The sequence below is a fragment of the Podarcis melisellensis genome (assembly GCF_964234715.1).
Source record: "Podarcis melisellensis genome assembly, chromosome: 2".
Taxonomy (NCBI): domain Eukaryota; kingdom Metazoa; phylum Chordata; class Lepidosauria; order Squamata; family Lacertidae; genus Podarcis; species Podarcis melisellensis.
In genome coordinates this window covers 21,046,725-21,070,396 of record NC_138529.1, presented here as the reverse complement: position 1 = coordinate 21,070,396, position 23,672 = coordinate 21,046,725, and the positions used below count along the sequence as shown (strand labels likewise).

At 42.7% G+C, this 23,672-nt stretch overlaps 1 protein-coding gene across 7 annotated transcripts in view; it reads right to left on the bottom strand.

Moving 5' to 3' along the window:
• The window catches only part of IKZF4 (IKAROS family zinc finger 4), a 63,081-nt gene that overhangs the window by 32,349 nt on the left and 7,060 nt on the right, over window positions 1-23,672 (bottom strand). For 3 of the 7 annotated variants that reach the window (XM_081898717.1, XM_081898712.1, XM_081898714.1), the window contains exon 2: window positions 7,921-7,975. In XM_081898717.1, the coding sequence (XP_081754843.1) occupies window positions 7,921-7,960 (40 nt within the window). In that variant the 5' untranslated portion in view covers window positions 7,961-7,975. Of the gene's footprint in view, window positions 1-841; window positions 988-7,920; window positions 7,976-9,492; window positions 9,732-10,070; window positions 10,265-23,672 lie in introns of those variants that run through there. The other 4 variants (XM_081898715.1, XM_081898716.1, XM_081898718.1 and 1 more) reach the window with 3 other exon arrangements.

The following is a 23,672-nucleotide window of genomic DNA, read 5'->3' as shown; positions in this document are numbered from 1 at the left end:
TGTTCTCATGCCCACATAGCTTAGCACATTCCAGGATCTGCCAAGATAAAGGAAACAATCTGTTCCGACCAGGTGAAGTCAAATTTAACATAGGCACAGCATGCAAGGCTGGTGCCTTGTGGTCATTTTATCTTTAAGGAAAAGTTGTTGCTTTCTTCTCCCAGGTGGGCCCCAAGGCCAAGACTTTCTGGGTCCTGAAAAAAGGAATTTCACCCTTTCCCTTAAGGCTGTCATTCCTCAGGTGGGTAAACAGGAGAGTCTACGTCATAGTAAGCCTATCTCTGCAAGTGCCCAGAAGCAGCCACACACCCCTCAATATGGATATTAATCGTTTAATTAGAAGTTAGCCGTGATACGGCTAAGCAAAATAGGCACCAGCAGCAAACAGTTCGCAGCGGAGCACATTTAAGCAGCAATGACTCGAACCAAGGATTTCTTCTGCTCCTTGCCAGAACACACAGAGAATTATGGCCCTGACCCCTTCCCTAGGCTTTTACTAAATAGTAGAGGGTGGAGGAAGAAAAAAGAGGGGTGTCTTTAACAGCCTTGTCCGCTGCTTTTATAACACATACTACATTTATCTTTCCCCTTTGGTTGCTCATCCCTAACCGATCGCCTGCAGTTGCATTTCTGATTTCGAACAGACTCTATCCCCCACCCCACCCCCTGACACAGACGATGAAGGAATTCTAGAGATCAATTTACTTGCATCGAAAGTCAGCCACTTCCTGCACTGTTCTGCATGGCATCAGACACACCCCAAATGGCGCCAAGTGTAAATGAAAACAGAAAAGAGCATGGAGTTATTTCACACGGCCACCCCGCTCCCCATTTAACTTACATTATTCTAGCTTGCTGAAGATACCCTGGAGTGTTATCACAGCCAACTCCTTGGAAACAGCACTGGAATACAGACTGTGTGTGTGTGTGGCTGCATCTCGGCAGTAGGGTGAACTCAGCCACTCACCTTCCAGGAAGAAGAGATTCCTGGAAGTGAGAGAAACGGCCGTCATTTTACAGTCAAGCAGCACAGTTAGAGCAGGAATCCATACGGCTGCAGTGTCCCCTTTCGCTGAGATTCTGGCTTGCTCCCCTGAACGCTTTATATGCCTTGCCTCTGAAAATATAGCCATCAGCTACAAGGGGACATCCCTTTAGTGATGGTTTTTTTTAAAAAAACAACAACACACATTGCCCGGGCTAGACAGAGCAAGGAAGTCCGTGGAAAAAACATCGCAGTTGTTGCCTAACCCCCATCACTTTGGCAACAGAATGAATGCTTCACAGTTGCTCTGGAAAGATAAGAGCTGCCACCGAAAGAGCCTTTAACACTCCAGAAAGTGGCAGGAGAAACTGTATAAGTACTGTACAATGAAACACTCCACTGCATTCAACAGAATATATATATATATGTGTGTGTGTGTGTGTGTGTGTGTGTGTGTGTGTGCGCGTGCGTGCGTGCTGCACATTGTACACAATTGACTCATTCTTTCACAATAAAGTACCGGTAGTCATGTTTCTTTGGCTAACCAGTTTTCTCTTGGCCAAATAGCTAGATCAAAACTATTAGGTACGGGATCAGCGCAAACCGCATACTTCATTTAAACGTTACTTGGGTAAATTGAAGAGGCAAAGGAGAGAGAGAAAAAAATCTATTGAATGTGTGGAGTGGGGAATAAAGAAAATGTTTCCCTGCTCTTTCGAATACCTTGAGGAGATAAAGTAAAATCTTGAGGGAAGCTTTCCCATTGTTACTGGGCTCATCACAAATCTAGTTCATTATTCTTTTTAAATCCCTACCCCATAGTTTTTTCCCATTCCGTCTTTTCCACTAAGGGTTTAATCACTTCATGGAAACATGTTTTTTTTTGTTTTTGATTAGGAGTATAAATGCAAGCTACTGCTATCTTCTGATTAAAATTATGCACTTAGCTGTTGTATTTCTATCACGCCTACTTAAAAAAATCAGGAGAAAGAAGTGCATGTTACAGGAGCTTTAGCCGACTTCTGCAGAGTTAATTTCCATAATAAAAATAATAGTTCTAAAGGGGGGGGGCGAAGCAAATGTCTAAATTTTAAATTATGCATATGTGTCCTAGCAGGCATTCATCGCCTCCTGCACACAAGTGAGAGAAAAAGCAAATGCCTTCAAGAAGGCGCCTACCACCCATGGCTTTTAATCAAGAATAATGCTAAAGATCTGCTGCTCAATTAGTCAGAGGCACTTTTTAAATAGTTAAAGTCAATTTAACTGATCAATCAACTTGAAGTTGCGTATTTAACCATTTCAGACCAAGCACAGGCCTTTTCTTGAGAAAGGGAAATCCTGACCTCAGTACTACAAACAAACAAACTCACTCATTGGAACCAGGACCTAAGTTTTCAAGTCAGCACTGTAGAGAGCGAAAAAATAAAAACTGAATTCCAGCTTTGAATTTTTCAATGGTCAGACTCTGGGATTTTTCTAGCCTTGTCTACACTATGTATTTACCGCACATCAGTGCTGGTTTCACAGTCCAATGTGTTTCTCACCTGCTAGGTATACACTGCAACATACAACCTCCCTGCTTCTGCCTGATATGATTACACCAACAATAACGGTTGCCATATTTTATCCCAGGCCAATGAGGACGGACTGCTGTGCTTCCATCTCTCCGTCCTGTTGCAGAAGTGTGCTTTAATGGAAATCCTGTGAACCAAACATCAAGGCTATTGTCCACTTTCTACTAGTTGAGAAGGAGCAACTGCCAATGCTCAGCTGCAATCGTGGGCATTCTGACAGTTTTTCTTTTTTAAAAAAATAAAATAAAAATTATTGATTTTCCAATAAAAAACATCCAATTAATATATCCAATCATAATACTCCAATTAAAATAAAAAACTAAAACTAAAAAGACTAAATTATAGTCCAAATTATAATTATTAATTTTTCGGAGCTCCCCACGGTCTAGATCTCTGACAGTTTTTCAAATAAAAAAGAGAGCACCCACAATTGCAATTCCTAACCTAAAGTTCCATCTCATTTCCTCATTTGGAACACACGAACAATAATATTTTCCATGATGAGAATATACAAGAACAGGAGGAGTACACAACTGTACAATTCTAGCTCAAGTAAGGGGGGGGAAGAGCTGGGGAAAAGGGTAACAAACTAGGAAACGTAACTAGCTTTGTTGTCCTAGAAAAAGCCAACAACATTCGGAAACAGGATGAGACGACAAGTCTAAGAAGGTGATGAGCAGATTCGCTGAGTTAATGCAAGTCATTCTCAGAGTAGACTCATGGGCTTACTTATGGATGGCAATGGGTTTACGCGGAGCATTCCCCATTATCTGAAGAAACCTGAGAATATTCTTGGCTTTAAATGAACTGAAAACAGGAGCCCATAACTTTCAGCTGGCCTTGGTCAGCCACAATTTGTGGGTGCTGTCAACCCTTGCTATTGCTCACCCCATCGGGGGGCAGAGCCTCCTTCCTTATTCATGCTGAGCTTTATAAACGTTCTGAAAGCAGTGAGACCTCTTCCTCCTTTCAGAGTGCCTCTAGTCTAGACCTCTTGCCAGATTAAAAGATTACTCCTGCCATTGGAAAGCTGGAAAGCATACTTGTGGACCTACTAATGGTGAAAAGTCTTTTCCATGTTCTACAGCATCAGTCTGAAAGGTTGTTGTTAAGTAAAATCCCTAAATATAACTGTCCTCACACCATAAAGGTTAGGACCATACTCACAACAAGAGGCAGTTAAGCATCTGAAGAGGAATGACCACTTGAATATTGAATATCTCTTGAATATTTCCCCATCAACAGGCAAACTGATCAACATCTCTACCGGCTTCCTTGATTAGCTCTGCTCACCTTGTCAGCGGCCTGTTGCCAATCTGCATGTCACACTAATGTCATAAGCATAACCGAGAGCTCAGCAGAAAAGGGAAAAACAGATAAGACTGAAAATGTTTCAGATTATGTAGCTCCTGGACTGTACATTGTAGGGGAAAAGGCTTTCAAAGAAAGGAACCAGACTGGTAATAATCTTTTGCTGACCCTGTGTCTGTGACTGCAGAGGATATCAGCCATGGCTTGAATGACAATCCTTAGGATCTAATATTGCATATACGATATCTCTTTATGAATTCATACACAGCAAGAAAACACCTACCACATGTAAGCCCATGGAGTTACCTTTATTTCTCAGTTTATTATCATAGGATGTTCTCACAGCCCTCTAGGGTTGTTTTTTTTTTAAAAAACGATTACTAAATATGGATTTCTCCAAAACAATTAGTACTTTGCATCCTGTTCCCATAATCAGATCCCCACTAGGTCTCTTTTAACAAACTCCATCCTCCTGGGGTGTATTATAAATTTGGCCTTCACTGGTCTGGATGATTTACCAGCATTAAAGAATGAAAGGCAAAGCAGCATTTTGCAAACCAGCCACACAAAATATGTGTTTGATTCTGCACAGTTAGACACAGCCTACTGATTGCTGCGATTGGTGGCATATAAGTCATTGATTTCCCTCACTCTCAACACTTTTATAGTTGAACAAAGGTTCTATTTCATCCTCATAACATGCACGTCACCTGATAGTGACTGGGTTTTTTTGTTTTTTAAAAAGATATGTAAGAAATATACAATCTTTAAGCTTCAAGGCACTACTGAATATATCTCCTGAAGACTGTTAAATCCAAACAGTTTCTGTTACAAGTACAGTGGTACCTCGGGTTAAGTACTTAATTCGTTCTGGAGGTCTGTTCTTAACCTGAAACTGTTCTTAACCTGAAGCACCACTTTAGCTAATGGGGCCTCCTGCTGCTGCCGCACCACCAGAGCCCAATTTCTGTTCTTATCCTGAAGCAAAGTTCTTAACCTGAAGCACTATTTCTGGATTAGCAGAGTGTGTAACCTGAGGTGTATGTAACCTGAAGTGTATGTGACCCGAGGTACCACTGTACAGTGGTATCTTGATACTCGAATGGCTTGGCTCCCGAACGCCGCAAACCCAGAAGTGAGTGTTCTGGTTTGCGAACGTTTTTCGGAAGCCGAACATCTGACACAGTTTTCGATTGAGTGCAGGAAGCTCCTGCAACCAATTAGAAGCTGCACCTTGGTTTTCAAACTGTTTCGGGAGCCAAACTCCTGTAGTTACTTAATGAGATTGTCTTGTTCCTTTGCATGTTGCATATTCTAGCCATCGTTTCACAATTCTGGCTACCATCAGATCAGTCTGCTTCTTGTAACTCTGATAACTGTTGAGCTACTTACAGCTTCACCAACAACCTTTGTCCAGGACAAAATATGAGCTGCTGTACCTGGCTATGAGCTAGAGGATGACATTTATTGGGTGGGTATACATCCCCAGCAAACATACTCCTTCACTTCAATTTAGTGGGGCTTTCAATACAAAGAAGTCAACTCATTATTCCAGTGGCCCACTCTGAACTGTAGTCAGTCAATATGTTTATTTACACCAATGTATTTGTATGCAAGTAGCTTTGATGATCTTTCCCTCATTCATAATTACTTCACGGCTCTGTTTTTTCCTGTTTAATGAGGACTCTATGCTCTGTTCTTCCAAAGAGAAACAGCCAACAAAATAAGATCATGCACTTTTGACTTCTTTTTCTTCAAAACCAGTGTCTGGTTTTATTTTAGTGTCTACCACAAACAATCCCTCAGAGGTTTTTAAAAAATGCTTGAGTAAATTATTTAAATCCTATAGGAGTGTTATACAAACAGAACCAACTAATATATTTTCTACCTTCCCTACTTTCCTCTATTAGGCTGTCCTATCCTATGCATGAAGGTAAAGGGACCCCTGACCATTAGGTCCAGTCGTGGCCGACTCTGGGGTTGCGGCGCTCATTTCGCTTTATTGGCCGAGGGAGCCGGCATACAGCTTCCGGGTCATGTGGCCAGCATGACTAAACCGCTTCTGGCAAACCAGAGCAGCGCACGGAAATGCCATTTACCTTCCCGCCGGAGCTGTACCTATTTATCTACTTGCACTTTGACGTGCTTTCAAACTGCTAGGTTGGCAGGAGCAGGGACCGAGCAACGGGAGCTCACCCCGTCACGGGGGTTCGAACCGCCGACCTTCTGATCAGCAAGTCCTAGGCTCTGTGGTTTAACCCACAACGCCACCCGCATCCCTATCCTATGCATACTTACTGGAAATTTTATTTCCATCAAAAGAAACATCACTAGATCAGGCTGTTAGGCAAGTGGTCATTCTACAATTCCCCTTTTCTGAAAAATGTATTTAAGTTACTACAGTTTGCACTTAGTATTGCTAATAAGAATTTGAACACTCTCAGTTAATGCACTTCAGATATGGCACTCCTGAGTAGCAACTGCCTTTATAGCTTTAAAGAATCATAGAACTGTAGAGTCAGAAGGGATCCCAAGAGTCATCTAGTCTAGTCCCCTCTAAAGCAGTAATCTCAACTAGATCATACATGACAGTTGGCCATCCAACCTCTGCTCAAAAACCATCAAGTCCTAGCCTCTGGAGCATATGGGGGGAAAAGCTTGCTCCATTCTTCATGTGACAGCCCTTCAGATATTTGAAGATGCTTATCACATCTCCTCTCAGTCTCCTCTTTATCAGGCTACACATACCTATTCCCTCAACCGTTCCCCATAAGGTTTGGTTTCCAGACCCTTGATCATCTTGGTCGCCCTCCTCTGCACATGTTCCAGCTTGTCAATATCCTTCTTAAATTGTGATGCCCAGAACTGGACACAGTACTCCAGGTGTTGTATGACCAAGGCAGAATGGAGTGGGACTATAACTTAGCCCTACTTATCTTCTGAAAGAGAATGTGATCGGGGACAAGATATTTTAAATAAGGTATATTTTAAATAAGGTAGAAGCATCTAACTATGCTTAAGGATTAGTTGGAAGAAACTTTTCCAATTATCTTTCCCAGCTGTAAGGTAACCACCATATTAAGTGAAACAATTTTACTATCAATCGCCAAATTCTTTCTGTACTCATATTTAATGAAACGGTCATCACACAAAAATACTGCCTATGGTCAAGCTAATTGAAACAAGCAGAAACAGATGGAATTTAAAGGGATGCAAAAAGTTCGCTTTTCCTTCAGCATGATACGTAAGGATTTGCTCTAAATTTTTGATGAATCAAATATCCTCAAACTGATTTAATTGCTGTGCGTGTAAGTCTTAACTATGTTGCAAGTCTCAGGTATATTTAACAGCTAAAACACCTGCCGAATTTGGCAGGTGGGCAAATACAGAGCTCTAGCATTTTTCTCAGGCACCGAACAGTAACTTAGTAAGACATGGCCATCCATTTGAGGTTGAGCTGAATTTGGAGGGTTGCTCAAGGCTAACTGTAGCCAGGGAGAAGATTGCATGCCACAAGATCAATGTGCAGTGACCTGGCGGGGCATGGCTTCTTGTCTCAAGTTGCACTTTGGAGCACTGCTCTGAGCTGAATATGGGTAAGGAGGGCAGAGGCCATGAATCGCCAGGTCACTGTTCAGCTGATCAGAACAGAGGCTGGCTGTTACACTCCCTTAGGTGATGACTCCATCACCAGTCAAGTCCATGGAGCAACTATCACTGGTAAGAGACTGAAAGGTGGGGAGGAGGCTATTCTCCCGTGTCCACCCCTGAGATCTTGAAGCAAGACGAAAATGCTGGAAGTAGCTGCCCAAGGGTGCATCTATCTAAGAAGGCAGGTCATGTCAGGAAGCTGGGGGGGGGGGGGAGAACCATGTTGCTCCTCAAAACCTGAGGCATGCTGAATATTCCAGTGCCGAACCAAAAGTTTATTGTGACCAAAATGCAGAAATCCTATCCTGTCTTTTGCACTGTGTATTAAAGACAAAACGGCATCTAAAAACAAAAATAAACAAATCAAGATCTGTGAAAAGCAAAATGAGAACATACCGGATATGTAAGAGCGTCCATTGCAGTCCTCTATATCCATCTTTACAACACTCTTCTAAAGAAAAAGAGACAAAGGTCTATCAGAACAGCAGCTATAAACCAAAGCAGGAACCTTTTGGTGAGATCCCAACCCACCCCCTGGTTGCACATCCTAAAATACAAAATTTAACTAAACTACTTTTCAGGACTGAGGCCACAATGGCAAAGGGCCATAATTCACTGGCAGAGCATTTGAAATGTATGCAAAAGATCCCAGGTTAAATCTTCAGCCTTCTCAGGAAGGGCTGGGAAATCTCCTCTCTGAAGCCCTGGAAAGCAGCCGCCAATCAGTGCTAGTCAATACTGAGTTAGATTGATCAATGGTCTGACTCAAAGTAAGGCAGTTTCCTATACCAATATAATTGTGGATCATTGCCATGGAAGTATTTTAATGAGCTTTTAAAAAATCCAATTTGTCTCCTAACATTTTACCAATTTTTTTTAATCCAGCCTATATCTATATCAATATTATATATATATAACCAATACGATATCAGATGATAACCTGGGAGTGCAAGTCTTCCAATTTGTGGCTTGGCAACAAAGAAAGAGAAAAGCTACTTTTGACACATACGCACCCATTTTACTGGAAATAAAAGGCAGGGCATATATATGTATATGTATATATACACACATACACACACCAGCAAATAACTCTCATAAAGTGGGGCCCATGAAGTTAATTTCGGTAGGGTTTTCTGTCATTGTGTCTGTATTCAGCTGCCCTTTAAAGGAGGAGGCTGTCAAACGGTGTTAGTTCACGAAACAGAGGCTAAACACTGCTTCAAAAGGTTGCAAGGAAGGAGCAGCTGTCAGTCTTACATCTGATGAGGCAAGACCAGATTCAAACTTCATTGGTCTAGAACACAAGTGCCCACAGGCCACTGCTAAATTTGAATCCTACGGTGGCAAGGTACAGTAACAACTGTCCAATGCAATTCATTTTCAATAAAACAGACTCTCTGCTGTCATCCGCTCTTCTGGGTTCAGTCTGAACTAAAATTGATGCTGCTGCGTAGAAGGTACAGCACACAGGTAATTCTGAGCCCCAAACCCAGAAGTGCAGCTTTTATCAATGAAAAGCAATCGTTCTTTGGAAAATGAGACTGAAAACCGACACATCGCATCACTGAGCAGTCAAGAAACAGGCATTTTCAAAGATCAGACTGGAATAACAGTATATATCTTGGTACTTAGCACCCCACAGAGATAATGAACATATTATGAACATTTTATACATTCAAATGCCTTCCCCCCCCCCATTACACTTAATGTTTTTTTTAAAAAATAAAAATAAGTGCAAACAACCACAAGTTTTACCACTTTGAATTCACACTGTAATTGACTACCAGTAAGCTCATAAATGAGAACTCACTGGGAAAAAACAATTAAGAGCAACAATTTCCCGAGATATATTTTGGCTTAAGGATCTAATTTAGGTGCAGTTCGCAGAACACAGGGGAAACAAAGAATTAGTATAAAGAGGAAGGAAGAATGCAAGTTCTCCGGGGAAAAGTCAAGTGATGTACTTACATCTGAATGCGAAGCGAGGACGCTGATGGATCCTAGGATAGCTTCCAAATACGGAAGACAAAGGCAAAGGAGAACGATACTCAACTGCAGCTAGGTTTAGGTTAATATCAGGAAGTAAATTCCCAAGTATAAAAAGTATATCGCTTACCAAGGGGAGTTTTTAACTCACCCACCCCATCATTAGCAAATGTTTTAGGCCAATGGTTCTTTGACTTTTTCAAAGCAAGCCTTTCTAACTGATAAGCAGGTGGGGGTGGAAGGAGGTGTTTATGGTAACCCAAGGTCTCAGGTTTGGGAAGAGGCATATTTTTTTTAAAAAAAGCAAGCGTGAAAAGTGCAGGACCAAATGGATTAACAGCATACTGTAAAGTTATTAAGGGTAGTACTCTTGAAAGCAAAAAGCTCCAACGTTATTAGAAAACGTAAGGACACACAGTCAATCTCTACCTCCATTAATGTACAGACTAAGGACAGAACCAAGCCACTGCTTACTGCATAGTGAATGCTTGAAAAACTCCCCATCACGAATGAGAGTCCATGACCAGGGTGTTAAGCCAAACATATCAACCCAAACTTACAATAAGAGCTCGGCTGCATCCGACCAAAGGCTCATCACACTTCCCAGAGTGCTTATGGGAAGCCCAAAAGCAGGAAAGAAGTGGAACAGTCCTGCTGTTGTTTGCCAGAAACTGGTCTTCAGAGGCATGCTGCCTCTCATTCAGGACAAAGGAAACAGCAATTATGACTAGACTCTTATCCCTCGTGAATTCGTCTCACTCCTGTTTGAAGTTATCAAAGTTAGCAGCCATCATCACATCTTATGGCAGCAAAATACCATGGTTGAAAGCATGCATGGTCCAAAGAAGTACTTTCTCTTGTCTAATCATATTTCTTTGAAAAAAAACATATTTCTGATTGTCCGTAACCCTTGCTTAAGAAGTCACTCAACAAGCTGACTCTCGGTATGGTTGGAGTAGCCACGTAAGAAGTTTAAAAGTGGCCACTATATAGAAGGTTGGGGAACCCCTTCCTGCAACCTTGGTACTGCCTACAGCCATTTGAGCCTCTGGGTCTCATCCTGCCCATCAGCTGTTCAGTAGGGAGCAGCAGGGAGGAAAATGAGGGCTTGATGCAATTGCAGCTCTCTTCTCTGCAAGAAGAGCAAAGCAGAGGGGAAATACGAGAACAGCTAGCGTGGTGGGGTAGTGCCATAGACTCATCCTCCTGACAACTGGGTCAATGGCACTTACCTTAACAACCTGAAGGCAGGGATTGAGCAGCAGTGGGGTCAAACCTGTACAGCTGCACTTGTAAGAGTGCCAGATTGCTTCCTCTGATGCATCCACATAGTCCTAACCTCATGTTCACCCTGCCCCAACTACGTGCCATTCAGATTTAGTGGATTATGGTATGAGATTCTCTACCATACCAAAATCAGTGCTTATCTGAATCTTATATGGGCAAGTAAGTCCTCCCCTTGCCTTCAATATTTGTTGCGACCTTGGGTTGGTTTTATTAAAGCTGTTGCACTATTTTCTACTGTAATTTTAATTTCTTGTAGCAATTTTTAAAACTACTATGTATTTTATTTTCTTTCTTTTTTTAATGGGAAGCAATATATTATAAATAAATAAATGTGGAAGTCAACCTTTGATCTTCCATCCATAATGAAATGTATGTAGTTGTATGCCTCTCCACATGCTATGCAACACTGGACAAGCTGGTGCTGCAATTTTGTTTTATCGCAAACAAGAAACAAAGCTGCCTCTACAAATCGGTTCTGGACAAAAAACCCCCACCAGGCTGCAATAATTTGACAACAATGTCAACTAGACGCTCCGTAAAAATAGGGTGAACAGAAACTGGCAATTCCAGCTAGTTACGAAGCAGTTTGAGCCATTCCTCTCTTCATTCAATGGTCCAGTCCCAGGACTTTATGGATCTATAATGGACGTTTGTGCTGTTCTGATCATTCCCATTTTAGACATTTAAGAAATTATGTTCACCGAATGATTCAGCTATTGGTATCTGAATCCTAGAAACTCACTTCTTGTTTAATTTTGGCATGAAAAGGACACAGGAGCCACATCGATTCTCTTGAGCTAGTTACTCACATATCTTCTAGACAAAACCCCAGTAGGAAAAGGTCCCAGGGAACTGGGTTCTGTGTTGGAATAATGGAAGCATTTGGGCAGGGTGGACTGCATGTGTCACTGAGTCCTGAGCCATGTGGAATCTTCTAACGGAAAAGTAGCTCACACTCAGCTAGAGCTATGTCTAAAGGGCACGCAAGTACGAACTGAACACTGGCAACACATCCTCTTTCTTTATTGGAAAACTTATGAATTGCCATGCTGAGTTACAACAAGGATCTGCCCAAAGCTCTGTTCTCTGTGATGTTCTCATTCCCTCTTAATCCAAGGCACTGGACAAGGATCCTCTGTGAAAACAGGACTAGTGCACATCCACAAAGATTACCTGCCCACAAACTTTATTTTAGTGCATCTCTCTGCACACAGCTGCCAGCCATCTGCATATCTGTGACATAAAAGCAAAAAACAAACAAAAAACAAACCACCGCCACCAGGAATTTATAAATTTACAAAACCCTTACTTATTCCTATTCTGCCTTTCTTCCATGATGGAACTTGTGATGTACAAGTATTTCCCATGTAGTTTCCTATCTAGGCACTGACCAGACCCACTTAACTTCAGCAAACAGCATTATATGTCTTCAGACCATACCCTGCAAATAACACCTCTAGCAGTTACATTTTGAGTCCCCTACATGCAGAGGGAATTCTAAGCACTTAGGACAAAACTCCAATGACTGTAGCACCACAACAGGAGGCTATCATTGACAGGACAAACCAGTCCTTAAATAGAAACCACAGTGAAATGGACCTTTTCTGCAATGGGATAGTATGGCAATGAACTCTTTTATGCGCATCTAAGGTGAGAAGCAATACATACAATGCGTAGTGTGTGACTATAGAAACTCCACCATTATAACTACACTTTCAGGCAACCAAGTAGAGAGGCCGAGGCATCTTCTAAAGTTACATACACAACTATTTTCTAAATGAAAGTCAATGCAGTGCTATTTTAAAAGGCCGATTTTGGCTAATGGGCATCCATAGCATTTTGTGACAATGGATTCCTTGTCTTTATTATGCATTATGTGCTTACTTCAGAGGGCTCCCTCGTGGCAAACACTGAACTACACTCACCTTCCAAGGAAAGCAGTTACCCCAGTGTAACATTTACATCTTTACCCTGCCTCCTTGGAGTTATGCAACTGCAGAAGTAAACGTGTCATGCAAACATTCCAGAGCAGATGGAAGCCTTGAGAGGGAAAAGCCACCATTCACTGAAGAGAATTCATCCTCAGTTGAAAGCTGCTCAAGGAGACCAGCTGGCTTCCACAGTTTAGCCATCGGGGCCGTCTAAACAGAACGGACGATTCAGCTCTGCTTGGTGTTTTCTCAGGAATGAGTTCAGAAGATAGCTGCTGCAACAGAGCTACAGAGCTCTGCCTATGGTCATGACCACATATAGGGTTGCTATACGTCCGGGAATTCCCAGGCATGTCCTCTTTTGGGGGTCCGGGGGAATTTTAAATTTTAAAGCAAATGTCCTGGTTTAAAAAAAATTAAATAAAATTGTGAACGGGTGGCTCTGGCGTGGTTTTGGGGCTATCCGGTGACTGCCCTAAAAAAAGCTGAACAACTTTTTGTCTGGGTTTTTACCTCTTGAAATATGGCAACCCTTGTCTGATCTCAAAAGCGCTGCCTAGTACTTCTAATTTCTGCTTCATCACTGTTCACTGCATCAAACATACCCCATAACCTAAAAAACAGGTTAAGGGTTCCAGCTGGGGTGACGTCCCCTGCTGGAGCAATGCCCCTACCTGTAACAGCTCCCTCAATCTGCGAGTCATGTTGCAGAAAAAGTCTACAATATCCTTACACTATCCCAGATGCCTCTTCAAGCCTAGAAAGCTACTGCCTTTTAGTAGAAAGGCAAGTAAGGACGTTTATTGTGGAGTGGCACATTTGGGGGAATCAACCTTACTGCCTGGACTTCCCTAAGGCAGCAGACCTCCTACGTCAATATAGGTAGTGTTATGCTACTTTAAGAGGTGAAGAGGAGATCATAAGCATCCACAGGGAACATGAATCGGGAGGCAGATCAAATCAACTCTTTTTTTTTTTTTAATCTATACCCTGTGAGCGCTTGCCAGCCATGTGTTACATGGAACTGGGGAACAGCTTTTGGTGGAAATCAAACATTCAACTCTTTTTTGAGGACTGTGTCTATTCACATGCTTTTGTACTAGAACTCCATCGTATAACACATTATGGCAATATTATAGCTTCCTGGGAGTGAGAAATTCTCACTGTTTTGGAATTCAAGCCCAGATATACGGTGAAGTTTCCAGATTTCAGGTACAGCAAGAGAGAAACAGGGCCAGTGTGCAGAATCCCCTCTAGGCTCAAAGAATTAAGAACATTAGCACATTAAAAGTAGAACACAGTGGCTTCAGAAGCCCTTGAAGTTCCTTTCACTTTTGAAATAAGGGCTTTCCCCCCCAAGTGACAAAACTTAGGGAATAAAACCTTCAGAAGTAGTCCAATTATTTTAAACATGTATCGCCTCCCAACCTCTGCATGATGATGTTTACATGCATCCTTTTGCAATAGTTAAGACAGATCAGCATTTTTTTTTTTAAGGAAAGCAATAACTGAAAAGCTTCAGTGAAAAGAAACCCAGCTGGACCTTTGCATATCTCCTTTTTGCTCCAGACTGTGTCCGCATCTCGGAAATGAGAAAGTCTTATCAGGTTAATGCAGACCTTTTCCTTAGAGTTACTGTCGCTCCCTACAAGATACTTCCAACTGGGAAATATCAGCCACACTGGGCAAATTTCAGTCTTGCAGGATCTGTTGTGTTTTCTGCTAGAACCCCCCAGGTTCACCAACTGGAGCCAGGTACAAGAGAGAAGCACTTATAAGCTACCAAAGATCTGACAGTAGATCCTGATCTACCTTCCGCCTACAGTTTTAACTCTTGCCGAGAAAGAAAAGGGAACGAAAGGGAACACAATGCAAGGTATTGCCCCAGGGCTACAAATCACCCAGGCCAGAGATTTTCCACCTTTGAGTCCACTGCTCCCTTGACCAACCACATTCTTTCTGTGGCACCTCTGTGGGGCTCAGGAGCCTGTTATGTCACTCCTTGCCTGCAGAGGTGGCAGCCTTTCGCCCCTTTGTGGAGTGTTCCCTCAGCCTCCTCTCCTCTCCCCTCTCCTTGGGAATCCTCTGGGCAGCAGCCACAACCGCCCCTGGTCTCTTAGCTTCCCCCACACTGCCCCAAAGAGAGGTGCCTTCGCACATTGCCCCCCATGGGCCTGGGAAGAGGAGGCCCCCAGCCGTAGTGGCCTAACAGAGACTGGTCAAAGGTGAACATGAGGCCAACACCTTACCTTGGGAGGCAGCAGGGGCAGCAGGTGCTGTTAGGCCTGTATGGCGGAAAGGCTCCCCTTCAGCACCGGGCACAGCTCCCAGGCAGGCCTTACACACAGCAAGCACAAGAAAGGCCAATGCAGCGCCGCCCACCCGGCCTCCCACTTGTCTGTCTGTGCCCAACAGCAAGGGCTGGTGGACTGGCTGGCTGGGCTCCCTCGCCCGCTTACTTGCTTACTCCGGGGCTGCGTCAGCTCCTGGCAATCAGCACCCCCTGGCCAGCCCCAGAGGCACCAGGAGCTTGCAGCCAGGGTTGCTGCAACAAACAGCTGTGCAAGCCTTGGGGAGGCAGAAATGTGAGAGGGCATCAGAGGAGGAAGGGAAGGAAAGAAAGAAAGAAAGAAAGGGGGGCAGAGGTCAGTGTGGCCTGCAGCACCCCTGACCATCATTCAAGGCACGGCAGGGTGTCACAGCACACTGGTTGAAAACCACTGACCCAGGCTATTGTACCAATGCAGCAGCTCAGGATAACCCTGAACTGTGTTTTTTTTAATGTGATGCGAACACACACACACACACACAATAGAAGTAGACATGCTATGTGGGCAGAGGGGTTGCATGGCAACAATACAGACAGTCTTATACATCAACAAAGTCCAGGATCTTCTTGCACTGGCACAGCAATATGACAAAAAAGCCCCACAGCATTTAACTGAAAAATTGCATGTATCCTGAAGCTCCCACATGAACCTCAGGACACCAAGAAGGAACAGGATACCGACTACCATGCGATGAAGCAAGTGTTGACACAGCAGCAGCTCTTGCGAGTGTCAAACAACAGAGGCGAACATCAATCATGTAAGGAGATGGAATTCAGCAAGCCTGATCAACCTTTTAAGATGCTGCTCTGCATCTAAAAAAAAAAAAACAAGGTCAGAAGGGAAACATTTTCAGGTTTCCCGATATTATCATCACTGAAGCACACAGCGACCTAACATTCCAAACAAATTACTCAGCATTACCTGGAAGACAGATAGAACAGCAAAGCAATGCATGTTATTAATCTCCAATGAATCTGTTGGTGAGCAACTGTTGTTGGGCAGTGTGGGGACACACTGCTTCTGATACAGTGCTTGTGGGAGTGGGTGGGTCCGTGAGTCTGCATGATGAAAATGTTGACACCAAATTATAGGTCACATTTATTTAAAATAATTTATGCTATGCTATAACCATGCTCTTAGGTTGGCAGTTTACTACAAATATTGAAACAAATTAAAAAGTACATTGAATTTTATTTTATTTTTAATGCTTACAATCAACATAAACACCACATCTCAGACAAAGCTACATTAAAACCACAAGGTATGAAAAGGCATGGGGAAATAAAATGTGTTTGCCTAGCAAGGTAAGTACTAGGCAAGCCTCTTTGGACAAGGCTTTCCGCAGCCAGGGTGCCACCACCAAAAAGGCCCTTTATCCAGTAGTCAGCCCACTGAGACCCCCTGGAGAAGGGCTTTTTTTGAAGATTTTAAAGTTAGGGTATGTGCATATGGAGACCAGGGATTCTTCTGGTGCACTGGTCCCAAGCCACAAATGTCTAAATCGGCAGATTGAATTTGGCCTGGAAACAAACTGAGAAGCGCATGGGAAATTACCAGTGTGATATTCTCATACTACCCAGTTCCAGCAATCTTGTACACAACTCTATGAACTTCCTGGACTATACTCAAAGGCTCCTCCACACAAAATGTGTTACAGTAGACCAAGCAGGAGCTTTGATAACTGAAGCCAAGCTAACCCTGTCTATGTAGAGTCATAGTTGATACACAAGCCTAACTTGGCAAAACCAAGCCAAATAAGGAACCTGAGCTTTCCAGTGGGAAAAAAAGGATTAAGGTTCAGTCTTGAGGACTCAAGCAGTTATTACTCCAGCACTACCTTCTAAAATTGCTCGTCTGCATAGGAATTCTCTAACTCAGGCAACCTACCTAGAAGCATACCATGGTTGGTGATGTTGATATCTGCTAAGACATCCAGGAGAAACAGGACACACACAGCATTTACCCCCCAGCAATGGTCCTCCCACAGGGTAACTATAGCATGTTCTGCGTCAAAACCAAGTCTGAAATTATCTAGAAGTATGAGTCTTATCTAAGAATGCCTGGCGCTGACCAAGAACTAACTGCTTGAGCACCTTGCCCAGGAAGGGAATGTAAACACCAGCCAGTAGCTTTTTCAAACCTTCAAGGTCCAATACAGGTTTCTACAGATGTGGTCATACCACAGCCTCCTTAAAGCCCACATGGGCCACCATGTCTCTCAATGGACATAACTGGACACCCCCCTTCTACTATATTTAATAAGCCGAGACAGACAAGAATAAAGCAAACAGGTGGTTGGCTCAAGTTGGCCAACTTGTATAACTGAGTCACTCAATAGAATAATCCAGAGGGTGCCCTGGTTGCCTCCATTGACTGATCTGCATTGCGGTGGATAGGAGGAATGATATAAACATCTCTTTGTCAATTAGATTTGGGTATGCTGAAAACTCCAGAAGCTGTGTGCCACACCCCTGCCGGACTCTCCAATAGGTCAGGACTAAGACTTTTGAACATTATGTCTTTCACCTACTAAGTTGTAGCTTGACTTTCCTAACAAAAACTGTAATATAAGATGATGTAGATTGCCTTCAGATATTTCATATCCTCTGTCCTCTGGATTAACATATTTTTTCATTTGTGCTTTGATGTTTGTGATCAAATAAACTAGACCCATTCTTCTTCATCAGCGATTACAATGAGGTCCCTAAGTGACTGCAAAAGTTAAACATTCTTTAAAGTGTTAATGGCATCACTGTGATTACTGGACAAAGCAAAGCTGTAATTTTTTATTTCAGTATACCGGTATTATTTTTTTCTTCTTCTTCTTCTTCTTCTTCTTCTTCTTCTTCTTCTTCTTCGTGATCCACCTTGCATTTTTATACGGAAAAGCACCACACAAATATTTTAAATAAATAATAAACAATCTTAACATATGGCAAGTTGCAGTAGACACTTCCCAGACTGCTACAAGGAAATTGCTTTGCAGAAATTCAAGAACCAAAGATGAACTCAATGAGCCCTGACCATTGGATTAGACTGGAACAGGTCATAATAATCTTAGAAAATAGGTAATACTTTTTCAGCCTGGATGTTTCTGCTCAATCTATATCATATGTCTTCAGTAAAGCAATTCCAGAATAACTTCAGGTAGGCTGTTTGGACAGTAAATTACCATCCTTTAAAGATTTGTGCCATTTTGACAAGATTTATCTAAACAGCATCTATCTGCCGCTAAAACCCACTATGCTTTTAAAAACTAAAATGAGTGATTGTTTGTGTGTTCCCGTTTCATCTGCATAGTTCACACTGTGACAGAAAAAACCTGCTCTCGCGCCCCTCCATTTTCTGCAAGTGAAGGATAGCATGTATGCAAACAGCTCCTGAAAACACAAACCTCAGGAAATGTGCTGTCTGGCAGGAAATTTGGAAAATCCTAGTGATATATATTTATGTCTACCCAGGGAGTGCCTAATATCCCCTCTCGCCTCCAAAAGGTGTCAATCCCCTTTACCTGCTGAATATGAACATTGTCAAAAGGAGCAGGTGCTAGCTACTCAAACCAACCTGGAAGAGTCCCTAAAAGTGAGCTGAGCTTTGCAGCTTTCGTCCCTGCCTGAAAGGATAAAGGGTCCGTTCCATCCTTTATCCTCATCTGTCAGGAAACCTTGCAACTAACCAACCGCACTCTGTTACATGTGAGTAGGCTAAGGAATCTACTTGTAAGTTCCTAGGTCAGTACTAGTAGTTCCTAGGTCAGCACAAGTTTCTTTTCCAGCATGTTGGTAAGGTCCCACCAGGAGTCTCAGATTTGCACAAAACTGGAAAACGGCAGAAGCAAATGTACAAGTACCTGTGTGCTCTTGAACACTTCTTGGGTGGGGAAACTTAAAAAGCAACAACAAGGTGCATACACAGCTGTTTGCCCTTTTGTCATTATAGGATCAGCAAATCTGAAGGCAGGGACAAACAGAAAAGGAAACGTCTACTGGTATGTATGGGAAAGCCCAAAATTTCCTACTCCTCATACACAAATTCAAATATTGGGCTAAAAAAGGTAAAGGACCCCTGACAGTTAAGTCCAGTCGTGAACGACTCTGGGGTTGTGGCACTCATCTCGCTTTACTGGCCGAGGGAGCCGACGTTTTTCTGCGGACAGTTTTTCCGGGTCATGTGGCCAGCATGACTAAGCCGCGTCTGGCTACTCTGGTCTAATTCGAACAGGGGAATTGTGGAAACATAGCTTAATAATGTTCATATATGGACAAGCCCTGAAAGGCCATCAGAAACCCTCAATCCTGCATTTGATTCTATGCATGTAAGTGTTGTTGTTGTTTTTTTAGAAACTAACTAACTAACTAACATGCTCACAAGTAGGCACAGGCTCAAGGGCTTTGTGGGTAAAATGCTATACCCACTAGTCTGAGAATTAGCCTCAATGTATTCAGTGGGACTTCCTTCTAAGCAGACATGTATAGTATGACACTATCATGATGGTTATGTTGGATGTCGTATAACAAGGCACATCACCCAAGTCTTCAAGTGCCTTTGGGGAACCTTTTCTCATTTTTTCTAAATCCAACACTTGACCAAGAATCATTTCTGAACAATGAATGGCTTTGTTTAATTGTCTTCACAAGGATGATGGGAAATGTCAGGTACTCATGGAATATTAAGATTTGCTGCCCAAGTTGTCAAACTTGTTTTATCTAAAAAGGCACAATGATCTTTAAGGTTAGCACCTGACAGTTTTCTATATATTTTTGCTGAGGTCTCTGGTGTTAACAGCAGTGCCATCGTGGACTGAATTTGGGGGGATGTGGGGGAGAGAAGAGACTGAATTTCATCAAACAATATTAATTTGAATCCAGATAGTCAAGTAATATATTTGATGTGAAACACTGTGTTAACCAAAAATGCCCTGTTAATCTGTAATATACAAATTCTTACAGAACAGAACAAAAAATCATTATATAAGGATTTTTTTTTAACAGTGAGGCAGGATTGTAGGTTTCAGCTGAAGTTCAAATAAAAATCTGCAACCATCAACATGTTTAAAAACAATCAAATCACAAGAATCTGGGGGTTAATTTATGTTTCGGTTTATGTGCATGTTTATGTTATCATTTTCTTACATTATCTGTTTTGTCAACACTTAATTGAAAGTCTCAGTAAACAAAAGTTTCTTTAAAGAGACAAAAGGAACATTCATACAGAGAAACAGTCTATGTGGCTGTTACAACTACAGCCCATCAGTAAATCTATTTAAAAATCCTGGGCAAGTAAAAAGGTGATTTAAAACAAAAAACACCATAATACCAAGCAAGCATCTCCACTTGTGACCAAGTGAAGATGCCTGGGAATCAGGATGGTGCTTACATCTCCACCATCTGGAGGTGCATGCCTGGGGATCACTGGATCTTGACCGTTTTCACACACTAATACACCATCCTGTAGAGTTCTATCAGTTATATTTTTTTCTGCACAATTGGAATGAATTTCAGGAACCAAAATGCTTCTTTGTGCAGTCTGAGCAGGAGCTGTGAACAACGCTATAGTTAATTGTTGTAGCTTGTCTTCACTTAACCCACCCCATTGTCCTGCTCACAGTTGTGAAAAATATCCCTATGCTATGAATGGCCCATGTCACCATTAAGAAAAACAGTTAGAAATAGGTATACAGTGGTACCTCGGGTTACAGACGCTTCAGGTTACAGACTCTGCTAACCCAGAAATAGTACCTCGGGTTAAGAACTTTGCTTCAGGATGAGAACAGAAATGGTGCTCCGGCGGCATGGCAGCAGCAGGAGGCCCCATTAGCTAAAGTGGTGCTTCAGGTTAAGAACAGTTTCAGGTTAAGAACGGACCTCCGGAACGAATTAAGTACTTAACCCAAGGTACCAGTGTGTGTGTGTGTGTGTGCGCGCGCAGACTGTCCCTGGATCTAGTGACTTTTCTTCTTTAAGTTCTCAAAGTTCTTAACCTACCTCAAGATGGTCATCTGAACTAGCCAGATGTCACAGTCAGTCCGTCATTTGAAAAATAAGGGTTTAGAGCCATATTGCCCAAAAATGGCAACAAGACAGTCTGTTTTGATGACTGTAACCTTGGTTTAAGAAGCTATTTGGCACCTAGCTTATATATCTGTGTTCCTAACCCTGCTTTAAAATCAATGCTTTGATTATAGCTTGTCAACGTCGGCTCTTTCCTTATATTGTGCTCTTCCAAATAACAACCAGAGTTACGAAACCAGCCCATACTGTGGGCTCAAGTGAATAAGTCATGGGTAGGCATACTAAGGCCTTGGGGCCGGATCTGGCCCAATCGCCTTCTAAATCCAGCCCGCGGAGAGTCCGGGAATCAGCGTCTTTATACATGAGTAGAATGTGTCCTTTTATTTAAAATGCATCACTTGTTACATGTGGGGCATAGGAAATTGTTCATTTTTTTCTTCAAAATATAGTCTGGCCCCTGACAAGGTCTGAGGGACAGTGGACCGCCCCCCTGCTGAAAAAGTTTGCTGACCCCCTGGAATAGGTCATCAGGGCAGTGGCGTAGCGTGGGTTGTCAGCTAGGTGCAAGGCAAGTAATTTGCGCCCCCTAACCCATGGATTTGCACCCCCTATCCCTAACCCCCAGATGTTGCGCCCGGTGCGGCCGGGCCCCCCTGCACCCCCCACGCTACGCCACTGCATCAGGGTGTTTCTTTTTGTTCAACAAATCCAATGTTATCAGGTCTCATGAGTAACAAAAATTATACAAACACCAAAAAAACAACAACCCTAAAATAAGAATCTGAAAATGTATCAGTAGCGCATAATGGTTATCATCTTATGCAGCAATTTCAGTTTTCAGGGTAAGTTTGACAGACAAAATTCTATGCATGACATTTCTTCAAAACAGCTTACTGTTACCAAGTCTTTTTTGTTTTGTTTAGTTCTGCCTTAAAGAGAAGACAGACCTGACATTCTCAGGCAGGTCACAGTGGGTTCTTCACCCACAAGGTGAACTTGGAGCCACAACACATGTTACAGACACATAAAGAAAATATAACAAACGCAAAGGAATATCTGTCAATCCAATCTTGCCCCACTTCTTACGCTGCATATAGCCACCTGCCATTTATTAAACCAGCATATATTTGTGTATATACACACCCTAAAGTTCATAATGATAATAAATGTTCCACTGCCAGCAAAATGCACTCCACAGCTGGATTCAGATGCTGACACTGTCCAGGAATGAGCAATTATTTTAGTAGGTTAGCCCTGGAATATAACATATAATGCAGGTCTCAAAACAGATTGAGGGTGTTTTTAAAAAACCAAGAGGCAGGGAAAGGGCAAGAAACCCTTTCCCAACCTCTATCGTATGCTGCCAGCCAGTGTGATGGAAAACCAAGCCAATTAGCAAACAAGGCCAAAAAAAGAAAAGAAAAGAAAGCAGCATTTAGGTGCCCAATTCTCGTTAAGAGACACTGGGCAATCATAAGTCTCCAACCAGGGATCTCACCAAAGGGGTGGGGAGGTATGGACATTTGGCAAGACTAGCACCCGAAATTTGCTAGTAGCCAGCAATTAGCTCCATAAGGCTTACAGAGTTAAGGGAAGATTTAGTAAGATCCATAAAGGCTTTACTGTTTTTCCCCAACCCATTGTTTCCATGAGCAGCCGTTTATTTTCCTCTGTAAAGACTTGTTTTCCACTCTTGCTGCAAATAGAAGTTAGTCAGATGAACCAACCATTTGAAGCGAAGGGGAAGAAGGGAGGGGGGTGTGGAAGGGAAAGAGGCTGGATTGTTTGAAACATTTGAAAAGCCAGCCTGGAAGAAACCCATTTGTATTTTTAAACAAACAACAAAAAGCTAATGTAGCTATCAAACTGGCAGCGCATTAAACACCAAAGAAAATGTTTTCCTGGCAATCAGTGTGTGTGCTGACACTAAATGGCTTCTGGCGGTGGCACAGAAAAAACTCCATGAAAAACTGGGGAAGCCTCTGCAAAGGGGCAAGACGGAGACACAGCAATCAGAAAAGGAAAGCCTATACAGCATCATATCATTCTCGCGGCTGCTGGGTTGCAAATGTTTTGGAGCACATTTGCAAACAAGACGGGAGGGAGTCAATGGTTTCGTGGAGATCTTTGATTAACACACATACCACTGGGGGGGGGGCATTTCAAGTTTATGTGGGTCAACAGTTAATGTTTAGGCTCCCCAGATTTTTCCAGCAGCAGTTGCAGAGGAGGATCACATTAGTACAGGAGTAGGCATCAGATGCTACACTGTTACTGTCTCCCACCTGCCTCAAGCCACGAGCAATAGGTAGAAGGCTGAGAATCTCAAACTTTCATTAAAACAAATTTGCAGGCCTCATGCATGAATACACAGGGGCTAAGACCTGGCCACAGTGATCCATGCGACGGTCACCTCCAGGCTTGACTACTGTAATTCGCTCTATGCGGGGCTGCCCTTGAAGCTGTCCCAGTAACTCCAGAGGGTGCAGAATGCTGCAGCGAGGCTCCTCATGGGGTCTCTGCCATGGGAGCATATTCACCCAGCGCTTTTCCAGCTGCACTAGCTCCCGGTGGAGTACAGGGTCAGATTTAAGGTGCTGGTT